The 18758-nt window shown below is 42.0% G+C and overlaps 3 protein-coding genes across 3 annotated transcripts; all 3 read left to right on the forward strand.

The window, feature by feature from the left end:
• Window positions 1-1921: 1921 nt before the first annotated feature.
• On the forward strand, window positions 1922-8721 carry fbxo42 (F-box protein 42). Its single transcript, XM_018681385.2, has 10 exons — window positions 1922-2097; window positions 3066-3345; window positions 3598-3714; window positions 4565-4699; window positions 5374-5527; window positions 5660-5770; window positions 6327-6423; window positions 6632-6688; window positions 6812-6928; window positions 7024-8721. Exons 2-10 carry the CDS (start codon window positions 3072-3074, stop codon window positions 8080-8082), a joined length of 2121 nt encoding a protein of 706 aa, XP_018536901.1. The 5' UTR covers window positions 1922-2097; window positions 3066-3071; the 3' UTR covers window positions 8083-8721.
• Window positions 8722-10018: 1297 nt separating this feature from the next.
• slc25a34 (solute carrier family 25 member 34) lies at window positions 10019-15518 on the forward strand. The gene is made up of 6 exons (XM_018681389.2): window positions 10019-10182; window positions 10710-11474; window positions 13390-13455; window positions 14076-14228; window positions 14350-14484; window positions 14571-15518. The coding sequence occupies exons 2-6, from the start codon at window positions 10974-10976 to the stop codon at window positions 14739-14741; spliced, it is 1026 nt and encodes a 341-aa protein (XP_018536905.1). The 5' UTR covers window positions 10019-10182; window positions 10710-10973; the 3' UTR covers window positions 14742-15518.
• A 136-nt stretch (window positions 15519-15654) lies between these two features.
• On the forward strand, window positions 15655-17733 carry LOC108886502 (transmembrane protein 82). Its single transcript, XM_018681387.2, has 6 exons — window positions 15655-15991; window positions 16097-16169; window positions 16255-16441; window positions 16596-17013; window positions 17277-17461; window positions 17555-17733. Exons 1-6 carry the CDS (start codon window positions 15916-15918, stop codon window positions 17642-17644), a joined length of 1029 nt encoding a protein of 342 aa, XP_018536903.1. The 5' UTR covers window positions 15655-15915; the 3' UTR covers window positions 17645-17733.
• Window positions 17734-18758: the final 1025 nt, after the last annotated feature.

An 18758-nucleotide genomic window follows, 5' to 3' on the forward strand; every position in this document is an offset into this window, starting at 1 on the left:
GTTAAAGTTAACGGAAACTTAACGTAAAATGCTGAGCGACGGTTTTCTGCTCCACTGTTGTGACGGGACACATTGTAGTTTAAAACCGACACTTAAATTTATGGAAATAAAGACACCAAATGTTTTAAATACTTTTTTAAACACCTAGACCACATTGGATCAGGTCTAGATCAAAAACCACCATATTTGGATTTGTCAAATTGTCCCAGAAAAGCTAAATACTTTAAAACACAGTGTCGGAGTTGCGAGGCCTTTAAGGTCTTTGTGAAAATGCAGGAAATGTACTTTTTTTGTTTTTTTTTCATTCAGACAAAATAGTACCAGGTCAAAACCAGAGGAGAGGATTTGAAGATACATAACAAGGTTACTTTTTATTGCATAACGTTGTGTTTGGCTCTGGTGATGACTGACACAGTAACATCTCACTTCAGCACACTGCTGTTGTTTTTGTGGTGGACAGGTTACTGTTAGTTGTCTGTGTGACCTTACTTTTTTACCAGAGGCCACAGAGATTAATACAAGAAAAGCGTCATATTTTTAATTAAAGAAGAAAAGGAGCAGCATAACAAGTCAAAATATCATGAGTAAAATATATACTGGCACAAATCTTTCAAAAAAGTTGTAAATAAAAGCACAATTTTCATATTTGAGTCAAATGTTGGTTTCACAGAGGAAGCAGCTGTCAGTATCAGGTTTTGTAAGAGGTGGAATACAACTAAGTGGCTATATGTGCTCAAGTAGCCTACTGCACTGTACTATACTGTTTATTATTATTATTATTATTGTTATTATTATTATTATTATTGCTACTATTTACATTTTAATTTTGTCTTTGTATTTGCAATGTTGTCTTTCTCTTACCCCATCCCCCCACCCCCCTTTCTCTGTCTAACCCCAACCGGTCGAGGCAGATGGCCGCCCACCCTGAGACCGGTTCTGCTCAAGGTTTCTGCCTCTTAAAAGGAAGTTTTTCCTTGCCACAGTTGCCTAGTGCTTGCTCGATGGTGGGATCTGTTGGGTCTCTCTCTGTAAATTTTATAAGATAAAGAGTATAGTCTAGAACTGCTCTATATATACAGTGCCTCAAGATAACTTCTGTTGTGAATTGGCACTATATAAATAAAATTGACTTGACTTGTACAAATTTATGGTAGGCTGCTTGTACTTTTCATGTCGTTTTCTTCTGCTACTTCACAACATTTTGTAGAGGAACTATTGTGCTTTTTACTCCACTGTATTTATTTGGCAGCTTCAGTAACTAGTTACTCATTAAAATGTTCACAAAGAAAACACATGAGGGGCCCATAAAATACGATGCTTTGTTATAGTTTAAACTACCCAACAGTATTTACAAGTACAACTGAAATTAATCATTAGTCAATTGACAGAAAATTCACCAGCAACTGTTGTTAATCATTTAAATCATTTTTCATACAAAAATGTCAAACATTTCATGGTTCCAGTTTCTCAAATGGGAGGATTTGCTGCTTTTCCTTTTACTTATTATAATTTAGATTTTTTTTTTTATTCCATTATTTAGGTGTGAGCAATTAAAAAAAAGATTATATTGATTAATGTAGAGCATAACAGCAGATCAATCCTAATGAGTAATAGTTCACACCGGGGACATTTCTCTTTATTGACTACTTTAATTTTGGATGCTTTTAGTATTTAACTTATTATACTTACACACTTATTTAAGTACCATTTTCAGTGCAGGATTTACCTGTAAAAGAGTATTTTTACAGTGTGGAGTGTTAGTGCTTTGGATCTGACTGCTTCCTTCACCACTGTGATTTTCTATATTTCAAGGTAATCTTTTTATTTTATAGGGGTAACTGCAGCTTTCATCGGGGCAACACTTTCTGCCTGTAGCGGCAGGGGGCGCCGTTTTGGGGGCTGAGGACCCACCCTGGCACCATAGACGGTCCGCGGCTGCTGGAGCGTCGCTGTGCTGCGGAGGACGCTGCTGTTCACAGAGCGGAAGATGGCGACTGTTTGGAGGCTGCAGAGGAACCTCCGGAGCTGATACCGGGGAGGAGGAGAGGAGAAGAGACACACAGTCAGATCCCATAGAAGACCACGTCTTGAACAACGGTATAATAATAACGGCGGACTCAGAGGTTCGGGGTTTTCAGTTTCAGGGCTGAAATCCCGACAGAGTGTCTGACATTAGAGGAGCCACCGTTAGCAGAGATTACCAGCACTACACCGGACTGAAGATAACAGCTAGCTTGTTAGCTGCCAGGGTGTAGCTGAGTCAGAAAGGATGTCGTGTCATTGAGATAATTAAGAAGTGGTTGGTTTTCATGCTGTGTCAGTCAGAGGTATTTAAAAGAAAACACGTAAACTGTGGCTGTTTGCCGTTATCTAAAGATTGATTGATGTTAGCTAGCGTTAGCTTCGGTGCTCATCATAAGTTAGCTAGCGGCGCTAGCTAGTGCTAGCATATATTCTCAGGATAAAACGTTAAATTCATCAACATGCAGACGCCGGTTAGTCAGCGGAAAAGTGTTTTGTAGCATAAGCCATTCTTTTTTTAGCCGCATGACACATAACAAGTTTCATGCGTTTTTCTTGGACTGTTGTCTTTAGGCGATAATTAGCATTAGCAGTCCAACATTTCATTTATTATGTCACGGCTAACGACAGCTAGTTAGATGTAGCTAACCATATAAGAGGGACGTGCTGTGTGTAGGGGCCAGCTGTTCAGGCTAAAGAAAGGGCACCACCCGTTTAAACAATGGATGTAACAATTAAGCTTGCTGCCTCAAAAATGTTATGCTGGTCACAGGTCTGCAGTGTCATTGGGTTCCCAGGATAGGTCCACATCTCATCCAGTTTTGTTTAAGGATTCATCCTCATTAAATTTTCTTTGTAGAAATTAAATAAGGAACATTTAGGGCAGTTGTGAAATGGGTGAGTCCATCAGCATAAATAGAAGAAGTGACCTATTTTAAAAGCTATTTTAGTGTACCTAAATGTGGCTAATGGTAAACATGCTCCTGAGCTTCAAATGATTATTGGTGCATACATCACTAGCATGTCTCCCCATGTCTCGTCAGACAATAATGTCCCGCTCCCCTGACAATGAGGATGGATGCTTTGTTGCCATGGATACAGAGGACGATGGTACAGAGCCTGCTGGGATTACAGAGGAACTAGAGGCAAAGATGGGGACCTGCCGACAAGAAGGGAACATGGACAGTGGTGCCAAAGGAGGGGGGAGAACAATGGTGGAGTTGCCAGAGGAAGTTCTCGAATATATTCTGTCCTTCCTCTCACCTTACCAGGAGCACAAGACTGCTGCGCTTGTATGTAAGCAGTGGTATCGCCTCATTAAAGGTATGCCTCTCTTATTTGCATAATCTTGCGTAAAACTGAATCAGAGGGTGGACTGGTTGGCTTCACTGTGGGTGTGAGTGGGCATTACACCATGAGCAGGGCAGTGAAATGTAGCTGTTGGACACCTGAGCAGGAAAATGTAAAAAGCGATGACTCATTGAAATGTGCTTGTACTCCAGTTTGAACATTTTGCAAGTGGAAATATGTAACCTTCAGTGTGCCTGCTGCTTACTTATGTGTTCTTTTAACTAGGTGTTGCTTATCAGTGCTACCATGGTTTCTTGAGAGCTGTCCAGGAGGGAAATATCCAGTGGGAAAGTCGCACATACCCATATCCAGGAACCCCCATCACTCAGCGCTTCTCACACAGTCAGTATCTGCTGCTTTACTGCTTAAATTGAATATTGTGTATGCAGTGTTGAATGATACCACTTTTTATTCCAGTAAACCTGTAAAGTTGCTGAGCAGTTGAGAAATACTGTGCTTTAAGTTTTGCATTTAGTGCCTCAAAATGTTTTAATACAGTTTTAGCTGTGACTGAGGTTATGAGTCCAGGGGTAGAGCAGATAAAGTGCCATCTGCCCTGAGCAAGATAAGTGACTCATGAAAAGAGCAACATCAGACACTTCATCCATTTTGCTATCAGATGGACTCCAACAACACTTAAAGTAGATTTAGAGTGGTCACATTTTGGAGGCAACAGCCGGCGAAGCTCATATTTTCAAGCTGATGCGAACACGTAATAACCAGTTTCATGTTTTGAAATCTATCCCCTCCCTCAAGAACATTGTTCTTTTCCTGTACCACTAAATAAATATTATTTATTTGTCTTTTGAGCTTTTAAAGACAGAGATTTATTTTTATTAATTTTGAATCGTGCTCATATCCAGTGTCAAAGTTTGTAGTTAAATTTACTGACATAAAAGCTACTTATCACTTTAGTCTATTAATGTATATAATAAATTCAGTGTTGTGTTAGACAAACCTAACTGGATTTTTAGGGTAGTCTGATAAAGAATAGCACTGCAAATGTACTACTTTAAGCAGCTGTGTACACATATTTTGAAATTTCTTCCATTCATTATTGTATTGGAGACACTGTCCATTAGTTTTCCTGTGTATATAAAAAAGTAATAATCAGAGGTAGATGTAAACCTCACGCTTGCTGCAGTTTTCTGTTCATTTGTGACTGATTTTTCTTTCTTTGGGTTGGTTGTAGGTGCATGTTACTATGACTCAAACCAGTCCATGTATGTGTTTGGGGGTTGCACTCAGAGTAGCTGCAATGCTGCCTTCAATGATCTATGGAGACTTGACCTCAACAGCAAGGAGTGGATCCGCCCTTTAGCCTCAGGTATGAGAACATTACAAGCAGTAAAGGCTAACAGGAAAAATAAACCGGAGCTCTGTTTTTTACAACACGTAGCTCTGGTAAAAAAGTAACTTCACACGGGGCTTATGTAAGGGGAGCTGTGGGAGGGTGATCCACATTTGTGAATACAGTGGTCAGATGCTTAACGGCAGCAGCTGAGTGCACAGTATTTGAGGAGGTGGCAATATATATTTTTTTTAAAGTAGCACCGGTGAAATGAGATTGTAGTGAAATAATTTTACTGGTACATTTTATTGCTGTAAATTTTAGAGATTATTGTGCTTTTATGAAATTGCATGCTAAGGATTAAGAGGTTGAACTCTGTGTATGTCACCTCCGCTAAGAGCATCTACTGTCAGAGACTTTGTCTAGGGCTTCATAAAATTGATGTGCATGTAATGTTTTTAAACATTAAGGTCACCTGTACGTGAGCTGACATGGAAAAAAAATATTACCTAGTCTTAGTTTTGCCATGTTTTTCATTTCTGTTCGGCCATTTTTACTTAAGGAAATAAGCAGGAGTCAGCTAAAAGTTTTTAGTCGTCATTTTCTTCGCTAAATTATTTTGGGGTTTATTTATTAGGTTAAAGATTTATAGATTCATACAACATCATGCTTATTCAGCAAAATTTGATCTTTGCTCTTCTCTGTTACAGGCTCTTATCCATCTCCTAAAGCTGGAGCAACTCTTGTGATGCACAAAGATCTATTAGTGCTTTTTGGGGGTTGGACTCGTCCTAGTCCGTATCCACTGCACCAACCTGAGAGGTTTTTTGATGAAATCCACACCTACTCTCCTTCAAAGAACTGGTGAGGTGGATTTCAGTGCTGGGAGTTCGATTGCATTGTTATGACAAATTATTAAACTAGCCGAATTCAGCACTTTTCATCGTTGTCTTTCTCTCTTTGTGTGATTTGTTATAATTTCTTTTGCTGCATCAGGTGGAACTGTATCGTAACTACACATGGACCTCCACCTATGGCCGGCCACTCTTCCTCTGTAATTGGAAACACCATGGTGGTGTTCGGGGGATCTTTAGGAGCACGTCAAATGTATGAATGTCTTACTTGAATTTAATTGCATGTTATCCTAAACAGCTCAAATCTGAAACTTTCTGCATATTCAAACTACATCAAAGATGACAGTCCAGTGGCATGTCTGCAAAGGTATTTCACCTTGTTGTTTCTAGACAGTAAAAATGTTACTGACCTCTCAGGTGTCAGGTGATTGTGAGTTCTGTACTGAGGGGATAAAGTTACATCACCTCAATTACACCTGCTGCTCTTAGACAATCACTGTTACGCCCATAAAATCCAAGAAAATAGACTCGAAGCCTACAAAGAAGCTTTGGTTTCATGAGTAAAGCCTAAGTGACATGAGATGTTAACGCAGCCTGCACAACTGGTCTATTTGATTACTTTATAATTGTCACCTGGACCTGTCTAATTTGTCAAATCTTATCAACACAACAAAATCAAGTCTCCAACCATCGCACTCTTTTACTTTAATGTAAAGCGTTACATCTTTCAGCTTTAAGTCTTTAACTTTAACCAGAATGTGTGGTCGTCACACCTCACTGTGTTGTTCTGCTTTGTTGGTTCTGATCAGGAGTAATGAAGTCTGGGTTCTGGATCTGGAGCAGTGGTCCTGGTCCAAACCTCCCATATCTGGCCCATTACCACACCCGCGAGGAGGCCAGTCACAAGTAAGGATTCAAGATATAATCCAAAATAATCCACTGTGTTCTTACCTTCTTGGATCGTGATATTGTTCACTGCAACTTCTTCAAATAGTCCCACCTTTGTCTGATGATAAAGTTATCTTGAGTCTTAAAAAGTGCTTTGAAGTTGTGCCTTAAACTCTACTTATATTTCATCATGAAATTAAATACCTATTAAATATTTCCCCATCAGATTGTCATTGATGATCAGACACTGCTCATCTTGGGAGGATGTGGTGGCCCTAATGCAGTAAGTTTAAAAAAAAAAAAAAAAAATTAGTATCAGAACCACATGTCTGTATCTCCTAGTAAAGGTTGCATGTGACTACAAGTGATGACAGCTTTGACTTGAGCCTATTTTTGTGTGTTAAAGCTCCTGAAAGATGCCTGGCTGCTTCACATGGATGCACCTCCATGGAGATGGCAGCAGCTGCAGGTGGAGAACGAGGACCATGGAGCCCCGGAGCTTTGGTGTCACCCAGCTTGTAGAGTGAGCGTCTGTCTTAGCTGTCTGTCTGTTGTGTAGTGTGTTTGTGTCATTGAATGCATCACTAATGTGTCTTTCTGTCTCTCATCTTCTTCAAGGTGGGCCAGTGTGTGGTGGTTTTCTCACAGGCTCCATCAGGCCGTGCCCCGCTTAGTCCAAGTCTTAACTCCCGGCCCTCCCCCATAAGTGCCACGCCTGCCCCTCTGGGCCCCGAACCGCCTTCACTGCGCTCTCAATCTCCCGTTCGGAGCGGGGCCGCTGGCGTTGTCCTGGGAGCTGTGGAGGAGGCTCCATGTGTAAATGGTCGATGGGGAACGCTGAGACCTCGGCCTTCAGCAAGAGGCAGCGCCAGAGATGGAAGCCCATCCTCATCCCAACAGCCGTCTCCCTCACAAGGTCCAGACAGCCCTCCTCTTCCTCCACTTCCTCCGTTATTAAATGGATCCTCCCCTTCACCCCGGACCAGCCCAGCCCAGGCTGCATCTCCTCCCTCTCGCCCTCACCCGCCTGCCTCCACGGACTATGGCTGGGAGTCTCCCCCTTCTGCCTCTCACCACCCTGAGGTGCCCAGCACTAACGGCCTGCATACACCTCCCACAGGTTCCCCACGCACTCCCCCAGGAGCGGTGTCCCCCGCTGCCTTACGACGAGGTCTGGAGGCAGTGAAAAACAAATCTTCCTCTTCTTTACCATCTTCTTCATCATCGTCTTCCCTTCAGACACAGGGAGCTTCTCCCGGAGCAGGCAGCGGTGGAGGAGGAGCGGGTCCTCCTGTAACCCCTCCCTCGTCATCCTCCAGCCCCCCACAGGCCGTTGGAGCTGACGGACATGCTATCCCACCTATTGCACGGCGTCTCGGCCATCACCCGCCTCAGAGCCTGAACGTAGGAAAACCTCTGTACCAGTCTCTCAACTGCAAACCAATGCAGATGTACGTGCTGGATGTGTCCCGGGCCAAATCTGCCGGGGTGGTGTCCTGGAGAGTTTACGGGAACGGGACTCCCGCAGCGGTTACGGGGCCACCAGAGACCAGCCTTCACACAGTGGTACAGGGCAGGGGAGAGCTCATCATTTTTGGGGGCCTCATGGACAAAAAACAGAATGTGAAGTACTACCCTAAAACCAACGCCTTGTACTTTGTACGCGCTAAAAGGTAATGCAGCTCCAGGCTGGATCGGGAAGACAGACGCTCCACCCTGTGACCACACAAGGGAACTGACACACAAGGCCTTTTTCCTCTAGAAAGGATTATGGGAAAAGAACGTAATCATTGTTAGATGTTCCACTTCAGAAATTCACTATCCCCCCTTCTGCCTACTGCAAGCGTTCAAAATAAAACACTTTAACTACACTTTGATAAAAACATTTGGTTTGAATGAAAATCCTGAGTGTGTGAGTAGGTGTGTGTGTGTGTGCGCGTTTGTGAGTGCAGTGATAAAAGAGAACAGGACTTTTTTTTTTTTGTTCCTCAAAAGGTGATCAACCAAACAATAACATTTCTGTTTTTCTGTGTCACCCTCCACTGAACTCTTGAAAGAGAGGAACTCTGGAAGAACGGACGCCGTTGGCAGAAACGGTTGACGACTACCTTGCTTTTTGTATCACTCTTTAAGCCTGCAATGTTTACATTGAAAACAGTGTGACTGTGTGTGTGTGTGTGTGTATGTGTGTGTGTCGTGTGCACGGTGGTGGTTAAAAGTTGTTGACTAATGTGTGTCGGGGGCCATGGTGGGTGAGAGATGTGGCACTGTACTATAAACATAGTTAAACAATAAAGGCCTCCATGTCTGCTCTGTCACAGTCTTAATGTTCCTCCTGTGTGTGTGTGTGTTGACAAAAACATCTCAACTATTTTTAATTCAGACACCAAAAACACTACAAAGATAGAATATAACGTTCATGTCATATTGGAGATTTTGTAAATATGAATTCCCGAGTAAATAGGATTCATTTCGTATCGACTTAAAAGTTTTAAACAGGACTGGAAAACGTAATTTTACTTTGAAATAACCAACTTGACAACTTGAAATGACCAACTCTCAATTGTTTGTCTTAGACCTGCTAATATGGCAATCCTCATCTCTACCATTTTCCATAATTTCAGTCACTCATCTCAGTTTTTTACCCTGACCATTTTTAGATCAAAAAGTGACTTTTTAAATAGTGGGCACTTGATTTTTTCTGTCTGATTATGTGACAACAAACAAAAGGAGTGATTTTTGCAGCTTGGCATTAAAAAATGAATTGACCCAGAAAATTCAAAGTAAAACTGAAACCCTGTAAATTCCCATGCTTCATGTTTAAATATTTCAATGCTATAAATTCACTGACATTTACATTTTAACATCAGGTATTCTATAAGATTTAAATGATTTAATCTTTCCTTTGCCTCCTTAAGAAGTGACAACAGAGCAAACTTCATCTGCTGACGAAGATCATGTGATCAGCCTCTAATGGGCCTTGTGATGAGATTGTTTTGTCAGCTTTTGTTCCCAGTCTGAGGAATGAACTTGCACTCCCAGTCATTGCATCAGATTTACTCATTCAGAGGAGTTTCAACTGATGTCTGGTGTGTGTTTTTTTAAGTGGTTGGATTTTATAGAACTGTACAAGAGCGACCTCTAGTGGCTGCTGTTGAACAGGACACAAAAAGAAAAGGGAACATACTGTACATGAGACATCCTCACTGTAAGTGGCATCATTTGTTCCAAATGAAATTTCTAGCTAACACAATTCACAACAAATGCCTCTGAGCATTTATGAGTTGTTAACACAGCTACCACATATTATTTCCTTGTTTACTAAATTAACTTTAAAGCTGAAAAAGTATCTAAAACAAACATTTATATGAGAGAAAATATATACTTCAGTCATATGGTGCTAAAGCAAAGACAGAGCACGGGTTTGTTTGTTTTGTTTCTGAGATTATCCTGACTATCTTTAGCAGATTAACCTCCTTTCAGCACCTATAGTCAGCATTTGGATCCTTGCTCTCCTTTCCCTCTCTCCACCCCCCCACCAACCATAACCTTTTACCCAGAGAGCTCCTATAGGAGCAGAGCAGGGGGCAGTTTAGAGCAGAGCCGTTTGATTCGTGCAGACTCAGGGATACGGTGAGGTGGCAGACAGGACTGAGAACAGATTGGCTCTGACCTGAGGCAGTGGGAGGAGACTTTGACAATGAATGTGCTGAGGACACATGTTTACAATGATGGGAGAGAGGGGAAGAATGGAGCCGCAGAGGATCACTGAACACTGTGAGTTTCTGAATGAAGTGACAAAATACAAGAGGTGTTTTCTAACTATTCAAAAGGCAAGTGAGAGGGGCTTGTTTTAGCGTGTTTGTAACTGGTGCTCATGCTGTGCGTGTTTGCGCGAGTTGTGTGTTGGTTTGAATGAATTTGACTGGAGTGTGGGTGTGTGTGTGTGATCTTGTGTCTAATATGGTCTGCTTTCTAGGATGCACATTTAATGTTTGATTTGATATTAAATCGAGCTGTTTTCTATCTGCTTTGCTTTTCTGGGTGTAGTGGTGTTGAATTTCATTGTGCTGCAAGTTCAGAGTCAAACCACTGAACAGGTTTCTAAAATATGTCTGTAATGTGAGCTAAATCTGAATATTTCCAGGAGGGCACCAAGTTTCCTCTTAGTCTTCCTCTTGACGCACAAGCTCACGTTGTTCTATTGAGATGTATGTAGAGCTGAGCCCTTGTAAACAAACCTGAGCCTTATCATTTAAAAATGTTAATACTAACATGACTACACTCTCTTGTTCTCCTTGCAGATGGTGCCTCTCTCATACAGACTGTTGGTCAAGGAAGCTAATGAGAGTCACTGCAGAAGGACACCAGAATGGCGCAGTGTCATGTGAGACACGTGCAAAACTATTAATCAATGAGTCATCACAAAAGCTGATAGTGTTTGTTTTTGACTTCACTGTTTTGTACTAAGCACAACACACTCTCCCTGTTCCCTACAAACTTAAACAAGAGGGGGACGAGTCATTACAAGGACTAACAGGACAAACTGTGAAGATCATTTCTCAGGGATGACCAGTGCTCAGCTGCTGGAGACTGCATCCAAAGAGTCTGTGTTTGGTGCCCAGCCCTCCCACAGGATGGCATCCACCGTGTCCGCAGTCCCCCGCGGTGTGTTTGGCCCCTCGCCGCCCCCTCCGGCTGTCTGTCCTCCCCTGGACTTCGCCCTGGGTGCTCTCGCCTGCTGCGCGGCCTGCGTGTTCACCAATCCCCTGGAGGTGGTGAAGACTCGTCTGCAGCTCCAGGGAGAGCTGCGTGCTCGGGGATCCTACCAGAGACACTACCGCGGGGTCCTGCAGGCCCTGTGGGTGGTGGGCCGCACAGACGGGCTCCGGGGCCTGCAGAAGGGGCTCTCGGTCGGGCTGATCTACCAGGGCGTAATGAACGGCGTGAGGCTGGGATCCTACTCCTATTGTGAAGCTCTGGGTATCACCTCGCTCCATGGGGGGAGTCTGCTGTCGGGGGCAGGAGCCGGGGCGCTGGGTGCCTTCATCGCCTCTCCTGCCTACCTGGTAAGTTTTCTAAAGTTTTTTCCTCTGTAGTAGTGGTTCCCAATGTTTTCAAAGGAAGCTTATGGTGGAAACACCTCAATGATATTTTAACAAAATATTAAGCTTTCTACCTCTAAACTGAATTGTAAAACTTTTGCATGTGACCCTGTAAAACAATCTCTACTTGTGACCCCTCATTGCGAATGTTTAAAGTACGTCCCTCAAATATTGCACAGGATGTCGGCCATTATGTTGTCACAGTGGTGTAGGAAATTGGAAATTGAAACCCCGTGTGCCATTGAAAGTGGATCTCATCTGATTAGGTTACACTCAGCACACTCGGCCTCACGCACACACACATGTTAAAGAATAAGTTAATTATCAGTCAAACAGCTGGCATAAGCTAAAATAAGACCAGAGAGCTCGTGTAGAAAGGCCATATGGATAAGAATCTGATATATTATGTAAAGGGTTTCAGGCTAACTGACTTTTTATGCAAAACAGAAGAGGAACCAGTTCATCTTTGCACCCGTCGGACCTGTATCCTAGAGGACAAACCCTTAATTGAACCAGTTCTGTCAGACTCCCACAAGCTGTAAACTATCAATCTCATCAATTTGTGAACATATTAGAGACAGGCAGTACATTACCAAGCCTGTACTTTAGACAGCACAGTATTACGTTTTAGTTTCTGTGTCAAAGTACAGTGTGTTTGTTTAGCTAAGCTAATATGAAGCAATCAAAGCAGATATCCTCCAGAGTTACGGAGTTTTCAGTTTGAAATTCACCCTTTTTGTTTTTCTCAACTGTGTTTTTGCTGAGCTTAGGTCGAGAACCATAACTTTACAAGATACCCACTTGATTTTATTTTCAATGTACATATGGGCATGTCAGCATTGTTTTATGACAGACTTGAAAAAATGTGAACCTGTCCTTTAACAGTAACTTTTTTTGAGCCATGAAAGGGAAAGTTAAAGGGGAATTAAATGGAAAACAACAAAACCTGGGTAAAATAAATTAGGCATTGTGCACAGCATCGTAAGCCGGCACAAACAAGAAACATTAAAGCATGTCAGCTCAGTTTCAAAGTTGTCTCAAATGTCCTCAATCTATTTTTAACCCGTACAAGAGCTTGTGAGGGAAAGTAACATTACATGGGTGTATTTACTGTAGTAGAGTCAGGTTTGTTACATTTAGCATCAGGTTTAAATACATTATTGTGTACAAAAGATACAGAATTCAATATAATCTTAAAATACATGTTTTAATATCTAATTTTATAACCCATCTACCTCATCTATTAATGTGCATCTAAATCACTCATAATGTTTGTTTTTTGTTCTCTGCATGTCCCCTTTTAATAGGACAGAAGTGTTGTTGTTGTTGTTTTTCTGCTCCAGCTGTCAGTCAATACATTTTAAACCATCCAACCTTTTGCTCCGTAATGGAAAGACAATATTGTGTGATGACATGTTTGACTATATCTAGGTCACTAAATATACCCTGCACGTTACTGCAACCTAACAACTGCTGCCAAAAATATACAGTATCCTCCGGATCCTTGCTGTTTGCTTTTGGCAGTGGATGAAGACGGGGTTTATTTTATTGACACTCAACTGTATATGAGATCAACTAGAGAGTCCTCTTGGTTTTGTGCATCCTGTGACTGTAATCTGTATGTTGATCGTTAATGTTCGATGCCAGTAAATGACTCAGGAATTTGTTTGACCAGCTCCAAACTATGTGTTATGTAACTCATACCTGGTGAACATTCACAGAGTTACCTGTAATTGTTACATAACACACCCTGGCGTCTGACTCAGACATTATCAGACTTAGCGACAAGTCTGGTTTTATCTCTACTTTAGTATTTGGTACAGTCTGGTTTATAAAACTAAAAGCACTTTAAACCTTGTGCTCTGTGTTTTATTCATAGGTGAAGACCCATCTGCAGGCTCAGACTGTGGAGGCCATTGCAGTAGGTCACCAGCATAACCATCTGGTAAGACATATGAAAGCATTATGAGTTGTTAGGCAGAGTGGACCCTGTCATTTTAGGGTTTAAAAAAATCATAAATGATACAGAAGATATACAGATATGACATTAAAGTTCATTCAGCTTGGGCGTGTATAACCTGTACCTGACAGCTCCCTCGCCCATCTACTGATTTATTTGCACTTACTGTGTGTGTGTGTGTGTGTGTGTGTGTGTGTGTGTGTGTGTGTGTGACAACCTACCTTGTTACAATTTTTATTAGTTGGTAACATCATTTAACTCCCAGGCTGATTAAAAAAAACCCACCTCTGCACATCTATATGTTCACTGCTTTTAATTTCCAAAGTAATTATGTAACTACAGCCACCACATCACATGTCTTTGAGTAAAAAGTGTAATATTACCCTCTGAAATGTAGTGAAGTACAAATATAAAGATGGATAACAGGGAAATTTTGAGGTATTTGTACTTAACATGAATACAGGACTTGAGTAAATGTACTTAGTTACATTTCACCATTGACAGGTGCTGTATTTTGGTGTTTAAATATGGTAAATTTTTGACATTAAATGTAAGAACATCTATCTGCTGCTTGCAGTTCACTTCTCTTCTTGTTTGTCTTTCAGGGAGTGTCTGATGCCTTTGTTACCATCTATAGAAGAGAAGGTTTAATTGGTCTCTGGAGGGGCGTGAATGGGGCCGTGCCTCGAGTCATGGTGGGATCAGCTGCTCAACTGGCAACCTTCACCTCGGCCAAGGACTGGGTGTCACATTCCCAGGTAGATGTGATGAACAGCTGACAGTTTTTTTTACAGCGCATGTAACCAAACAGTTTCCATCATGCAGCTAAGCCAAAAGTCAACCTCCAGTTAATCATCAGCTTCTTTCCTTTCCTGGCAGTGGTTTAGTCCAAACAGCTGGCTCACGGCTTTGATAGCTGCCATGATCAGTGGAGTCGCTGTGGCCATCACCATGACGCCGTTTGACGTCATCAGTACGAGGCTCTACAACCAGCCGGTGGATGAGTTTCGTAGGGTGAGTGTACAAAACATGGTACAAAACACTGGAGGACTGGAGGATTAAGCTCTGGGGACTTATTGTTTTCATTTTCTGCCTTTAAGGGACGTCTGTACCATGGATTTTCAGACTGCATGCTGAAGGTGTGCCAAGCTGAGGGCCCACTTGGGTTGTACAAAGGCATGGGCCCCGTCTTCCTGCGCTTGGCCCCACACACTGTGCTCAGCATGCTGTTCTGGGATCTGATGAGGCATCAGGCAGTGAAGGACAACTAGAGCCTGGGAAAAAGCTAAAACATACCTGCTTATAATGACTGGCCTCAGTTGTGGCTATCAAAGTGGTCCATCACTTAATCTACACTGAATCTAAAGGAAAAGTTTGACATTTTGGAAAAGATGCTTATTGGATTTCTTGTTGAGAACAGACATATAACAGACATATTCTCCATCAGAGAGTGAATCAAAATGTCTAACTGTTCCTTTAAGCGAGACTCGCTCTGTCCCAGGGAGCACAGATGGTGGATGAACATTCAAGTACTTGACAGAAGATGGACACATGCTGCACAAACTGACCTTTGAGGAATTCCTATCAAAAGTGAAGTTGGTGAACCATCAGGTTTTTTTACCTTAAAATACCTCAAATGATGAATTTACAAGCTGTATCTCGGGATCGCACAGAAACAAGAGAAGTGACTCCTGTACGGGGGTTGCAAGAAAATCAAATGAAGTGCCGATGACTTGAAGAACAAGTCTGGGTCATTAAAGCACAAACTCTATATTCCATGTTTAAATCCAGTGTGGCTGCTACACTTCTGCTGTAATCTGTCACAGTTTAATACATAACTCTTGTTGCCTTTTCTGTTATATGTAAAGAAAGACATCTGCTGGGAATGTTTTTATTTACTGACATATGAGCTACTGGTAGCTAAAACCAAGCTTGCCATTTGATTTGAGGTTTTTATTTACAGAAACTTAACTTACGGGTACTTCAAGCCTTTGAACAGCAGTTAATAATATTAGTAGTAATAATAATAAAGGCATTTTTTGAATGAATTGCATTAAATAAATGTGTCTTTGTATCCTCTGGGGCACAAGTGCTGCACCTTTGAAATACACACTATCTAAGAGACAATGTAGACAAAGTGTGGTTTTACTCTGATGCAGCTGAAAGGCGACTGATTGCTCTGAAAACCTAATCATCTTTTTGAGAGGACTTTCAGCCTCTTTCATCAGGAAACCGTGAGACCGATGAGCACAGTCAAATCACATCTGACCTTTGGAACCTGAGCATGGAGCTCACTCAGTCCTGATCAGCAGGGAGAAATGAAGGCAGCGTGAAATCTTTACCAATGGTTTGATTCACAGGAATTTAGCATAAACTGACTCATTCTCTCTCTCTGTGGTAGCATGAGTGAGAGATCATAGTAAGTGTATTTGTGAAAATATAAAAATGTTTCTCTTCTGGATCTTGGAAACCTGTGAATGGACACCTTTTAATACAAACCCAGTTGACTGTTTTCTTCAAGGTGAGTTGACACGTTGTTCTTCTTCATGGAAATAAAGCTTCTGTTTATTTTCTCTAAATTCTGTGAAGTAGTTACTCATTTTTGCCTCCGATATTTTTGTCATAGGTCTTGTGGGTGCATGCGGAGTATCAGTGCTGTTCAATCTGACTAGAGTTTACCACTTCATTCAAACATGCAGGTGAGTTTATTCTTGGGGAAAAAAGGAAATGTAATGACCTTATTAAGATCAATAGAGTTAATTCCCAGATTTTCTCTCCACACAGTGATTCTGAAACTGAAAGTAAACCGAGGTCACCCTCACCCATCAACCCCCTGAGAGGGAACTGGAAGACATTGCTCCAGTTCTGGTCCCTGACGTTCCTCCTCTCTCTGGTGGGATCAAGGGTTTCCTCTCTCATTGTGCTGGAGTTCTCACTCAGAGCTGTTTTGGCCTGGGCGTCAGCGGGACTGGTGAGTTCCTCAAACAGTTAAACACTGATTTTGTCTTATTTTACATCAGTCTCAGGGGGTGGTTTCAGTGTTTGTTCTTGTGTTCATCATATAAATCCTTCTAACACTGAACTGACCCATTGTCATCCACGCTCCTGTATTTGTCTTGACTCAGGATGCTCGTGGCAGAGGCATAGACCTCCTCCTGATCCAGTGCCAGTTTTCCCTGGGCTGCTGCCTCACCTGTACTATGGTCTTCCTCCATCAGGGGGCTCCACACAGCTCCCTCAGCTTGTTCCTGGCAGCTGCGCTCGGCTGGGCACTGGCAAGCGTCTGCCACAATCTGTGGAGCCATGTGGCCAGACTCTACCCGCTGCATAGCACAGAGCGTTACTGTGGGAAATGCATCACCCTCCTGACCTCTGGACACACCATACTGGCTTCGCTGCAAAGAGTGGTTGTCTTGGTTTTTGCTCTAGCAACTGTGGCTTCCACCGCTATGGTTTACGACCACTTCCTGTCCCAGAAGGATGCTCTGAAGTTTTGGACTCCGCTGACACTCTGCTACACTCTGCTGGTGGTCTACATTCAAGGTGATGGTTGGGGCACCTATGTGGGAAATAAGCTTAAGTGAAACAGTGACAAATAAAGGAGACACAAGTCATGACAAGACACAACATAATGAACACAACAATAGTAACACAAATACACCAACTAACACATATTAGAATAGCAGGACTGTGAAAATGTTGTAAAAAAAAAAAAAAAAAAACAACAACCCATATCTCAGAAAACAAGCAAGCACAAGACCTTTTAGCAGTTTTAGCAGACCTTTTTATTTTTTCACTTCATGCAGAGGATCAGCAGCGGCAGACTGGTGCAGAGGCCCTCCTGCACACTGTAGTGCTGCGACTGGGAGCCTTATTGGTGCTCATGCTGACAGTGGGTGACTGGTCTGACGTCCTCCATGTCCTCATCACTTTCCTGGGAGAGGCAGTATGTCTGCTGCCCTCACAGGACCTCCTGCAGGCTGTGTTAAAGGTCTGTACGAAAAATCTCTCTTACATTTCTGTCGTTTGCATGTAAGGTGTGGTTTGTTGCTTGTTAGTGATATTGTGTAATTGTCATTTTTAGGAAGAAGAGGAAACAAGTCTGAGCAGATATGAACAGAGCTCCGGTCACAGAACAAGGGAACGCACAAGGAAAATACACACAGACAGCTGATGAAGTCTACCTCAAACAACAGTGACTACCTCAAACACTAAAAGATTCAATATTACCAGTAATAAAATGATTCTTCTGGTCTCACTTTACTGAATCTCACAGCTGTTAGAAGGCAAAAGACTGAGGAGTTTGTAATTTTGCTCCATGTCACGGCTGCTGTTTTGTTTCTTATATCATCTAGAAGATCCAAACCATACTGGGCTTGGAAAATTAGGAGCTTCAGCAAATGCTCTTTATACAGGATGTTTTTCTGTTATAACACAGCGTTGTTGTACCAAGCTGGGGTAGCTTGAAAAGTTAGTACAGATGAGCAGAAAGCTGAAGAAAGATATGAGAGATGCTTTTATAAAATTCTGCATTAAATTTTGATCAGATTGAAGAGTATTCTTAGAGAAATGCCTCCTTTATGAATGATACCAGAAAAGCACTGATGAATAGCAGAGGAATTGATCAGTAAGGTGTATTTGTTTTAAAATGGTTATTATTAGGATATCAGATGAGACACTGGGCCATTGATGGTGACCATATGTCACTAATTAAAGGGGCACTCCGCCCAGTTTTACTCATGAAGGTCAGTTCACTCAGCCTGTGAAAACTGTTGTTTAATATCTTCTGTGTCTCTGGAGCGATAGGAGGCCTGCATTTTGAATTTAAAGAAGTGGGCATGTAGGTGGCAAAGGGGTCTAATTGAAAGACACTGTGCAGTTGCATCATGGGAAATGTAAGATCCATGTTTTTGGAGATTTACACTTACTGGGGACTAAAAGAAAAAAAAAAGACTAAAAGAATGTTTTGGCTTCTGTTACTTCAGTTTTTGCCACTTTTCTTTTTAATCTGCCACTCACAACTCCTCTAGTGTTATTGCTGAAGTCTTATTTGACTGTTACTCAAAGCTACTATTGTACTTTTACTAGAGTAATCTCCAGCAAAAGTATTGTCTTTCTGTAATTCCCCCTGACTCGTAGTTTTCCGACCCCTGCAGATGTTTGCAATTAGGAAATCAGCATCGACTGTAATCGTGAACATGCAGTTGTCATCGTTGTTCCTATCCTCTGAGTTTCTTCCTGTTCCTTTCCCTTCATTTCCCCTCATTCATTTCAATCCCTTTCCATTG

Source organism: Lates calcarifer, linkage group LG12, assembly GCF_001640805.2.
Source record: "Lates calcarifer isolate ASB-BC8 linkage group LG12, TLL_Latcal_v3, whole genome shotgun sequence".
In the NCBI taxonomy this organism is placed as follows: Eukaryota; Metazoa; Chordata; class Actinopteri; family Centropomidae; genus Lates; species Lates calcarifer.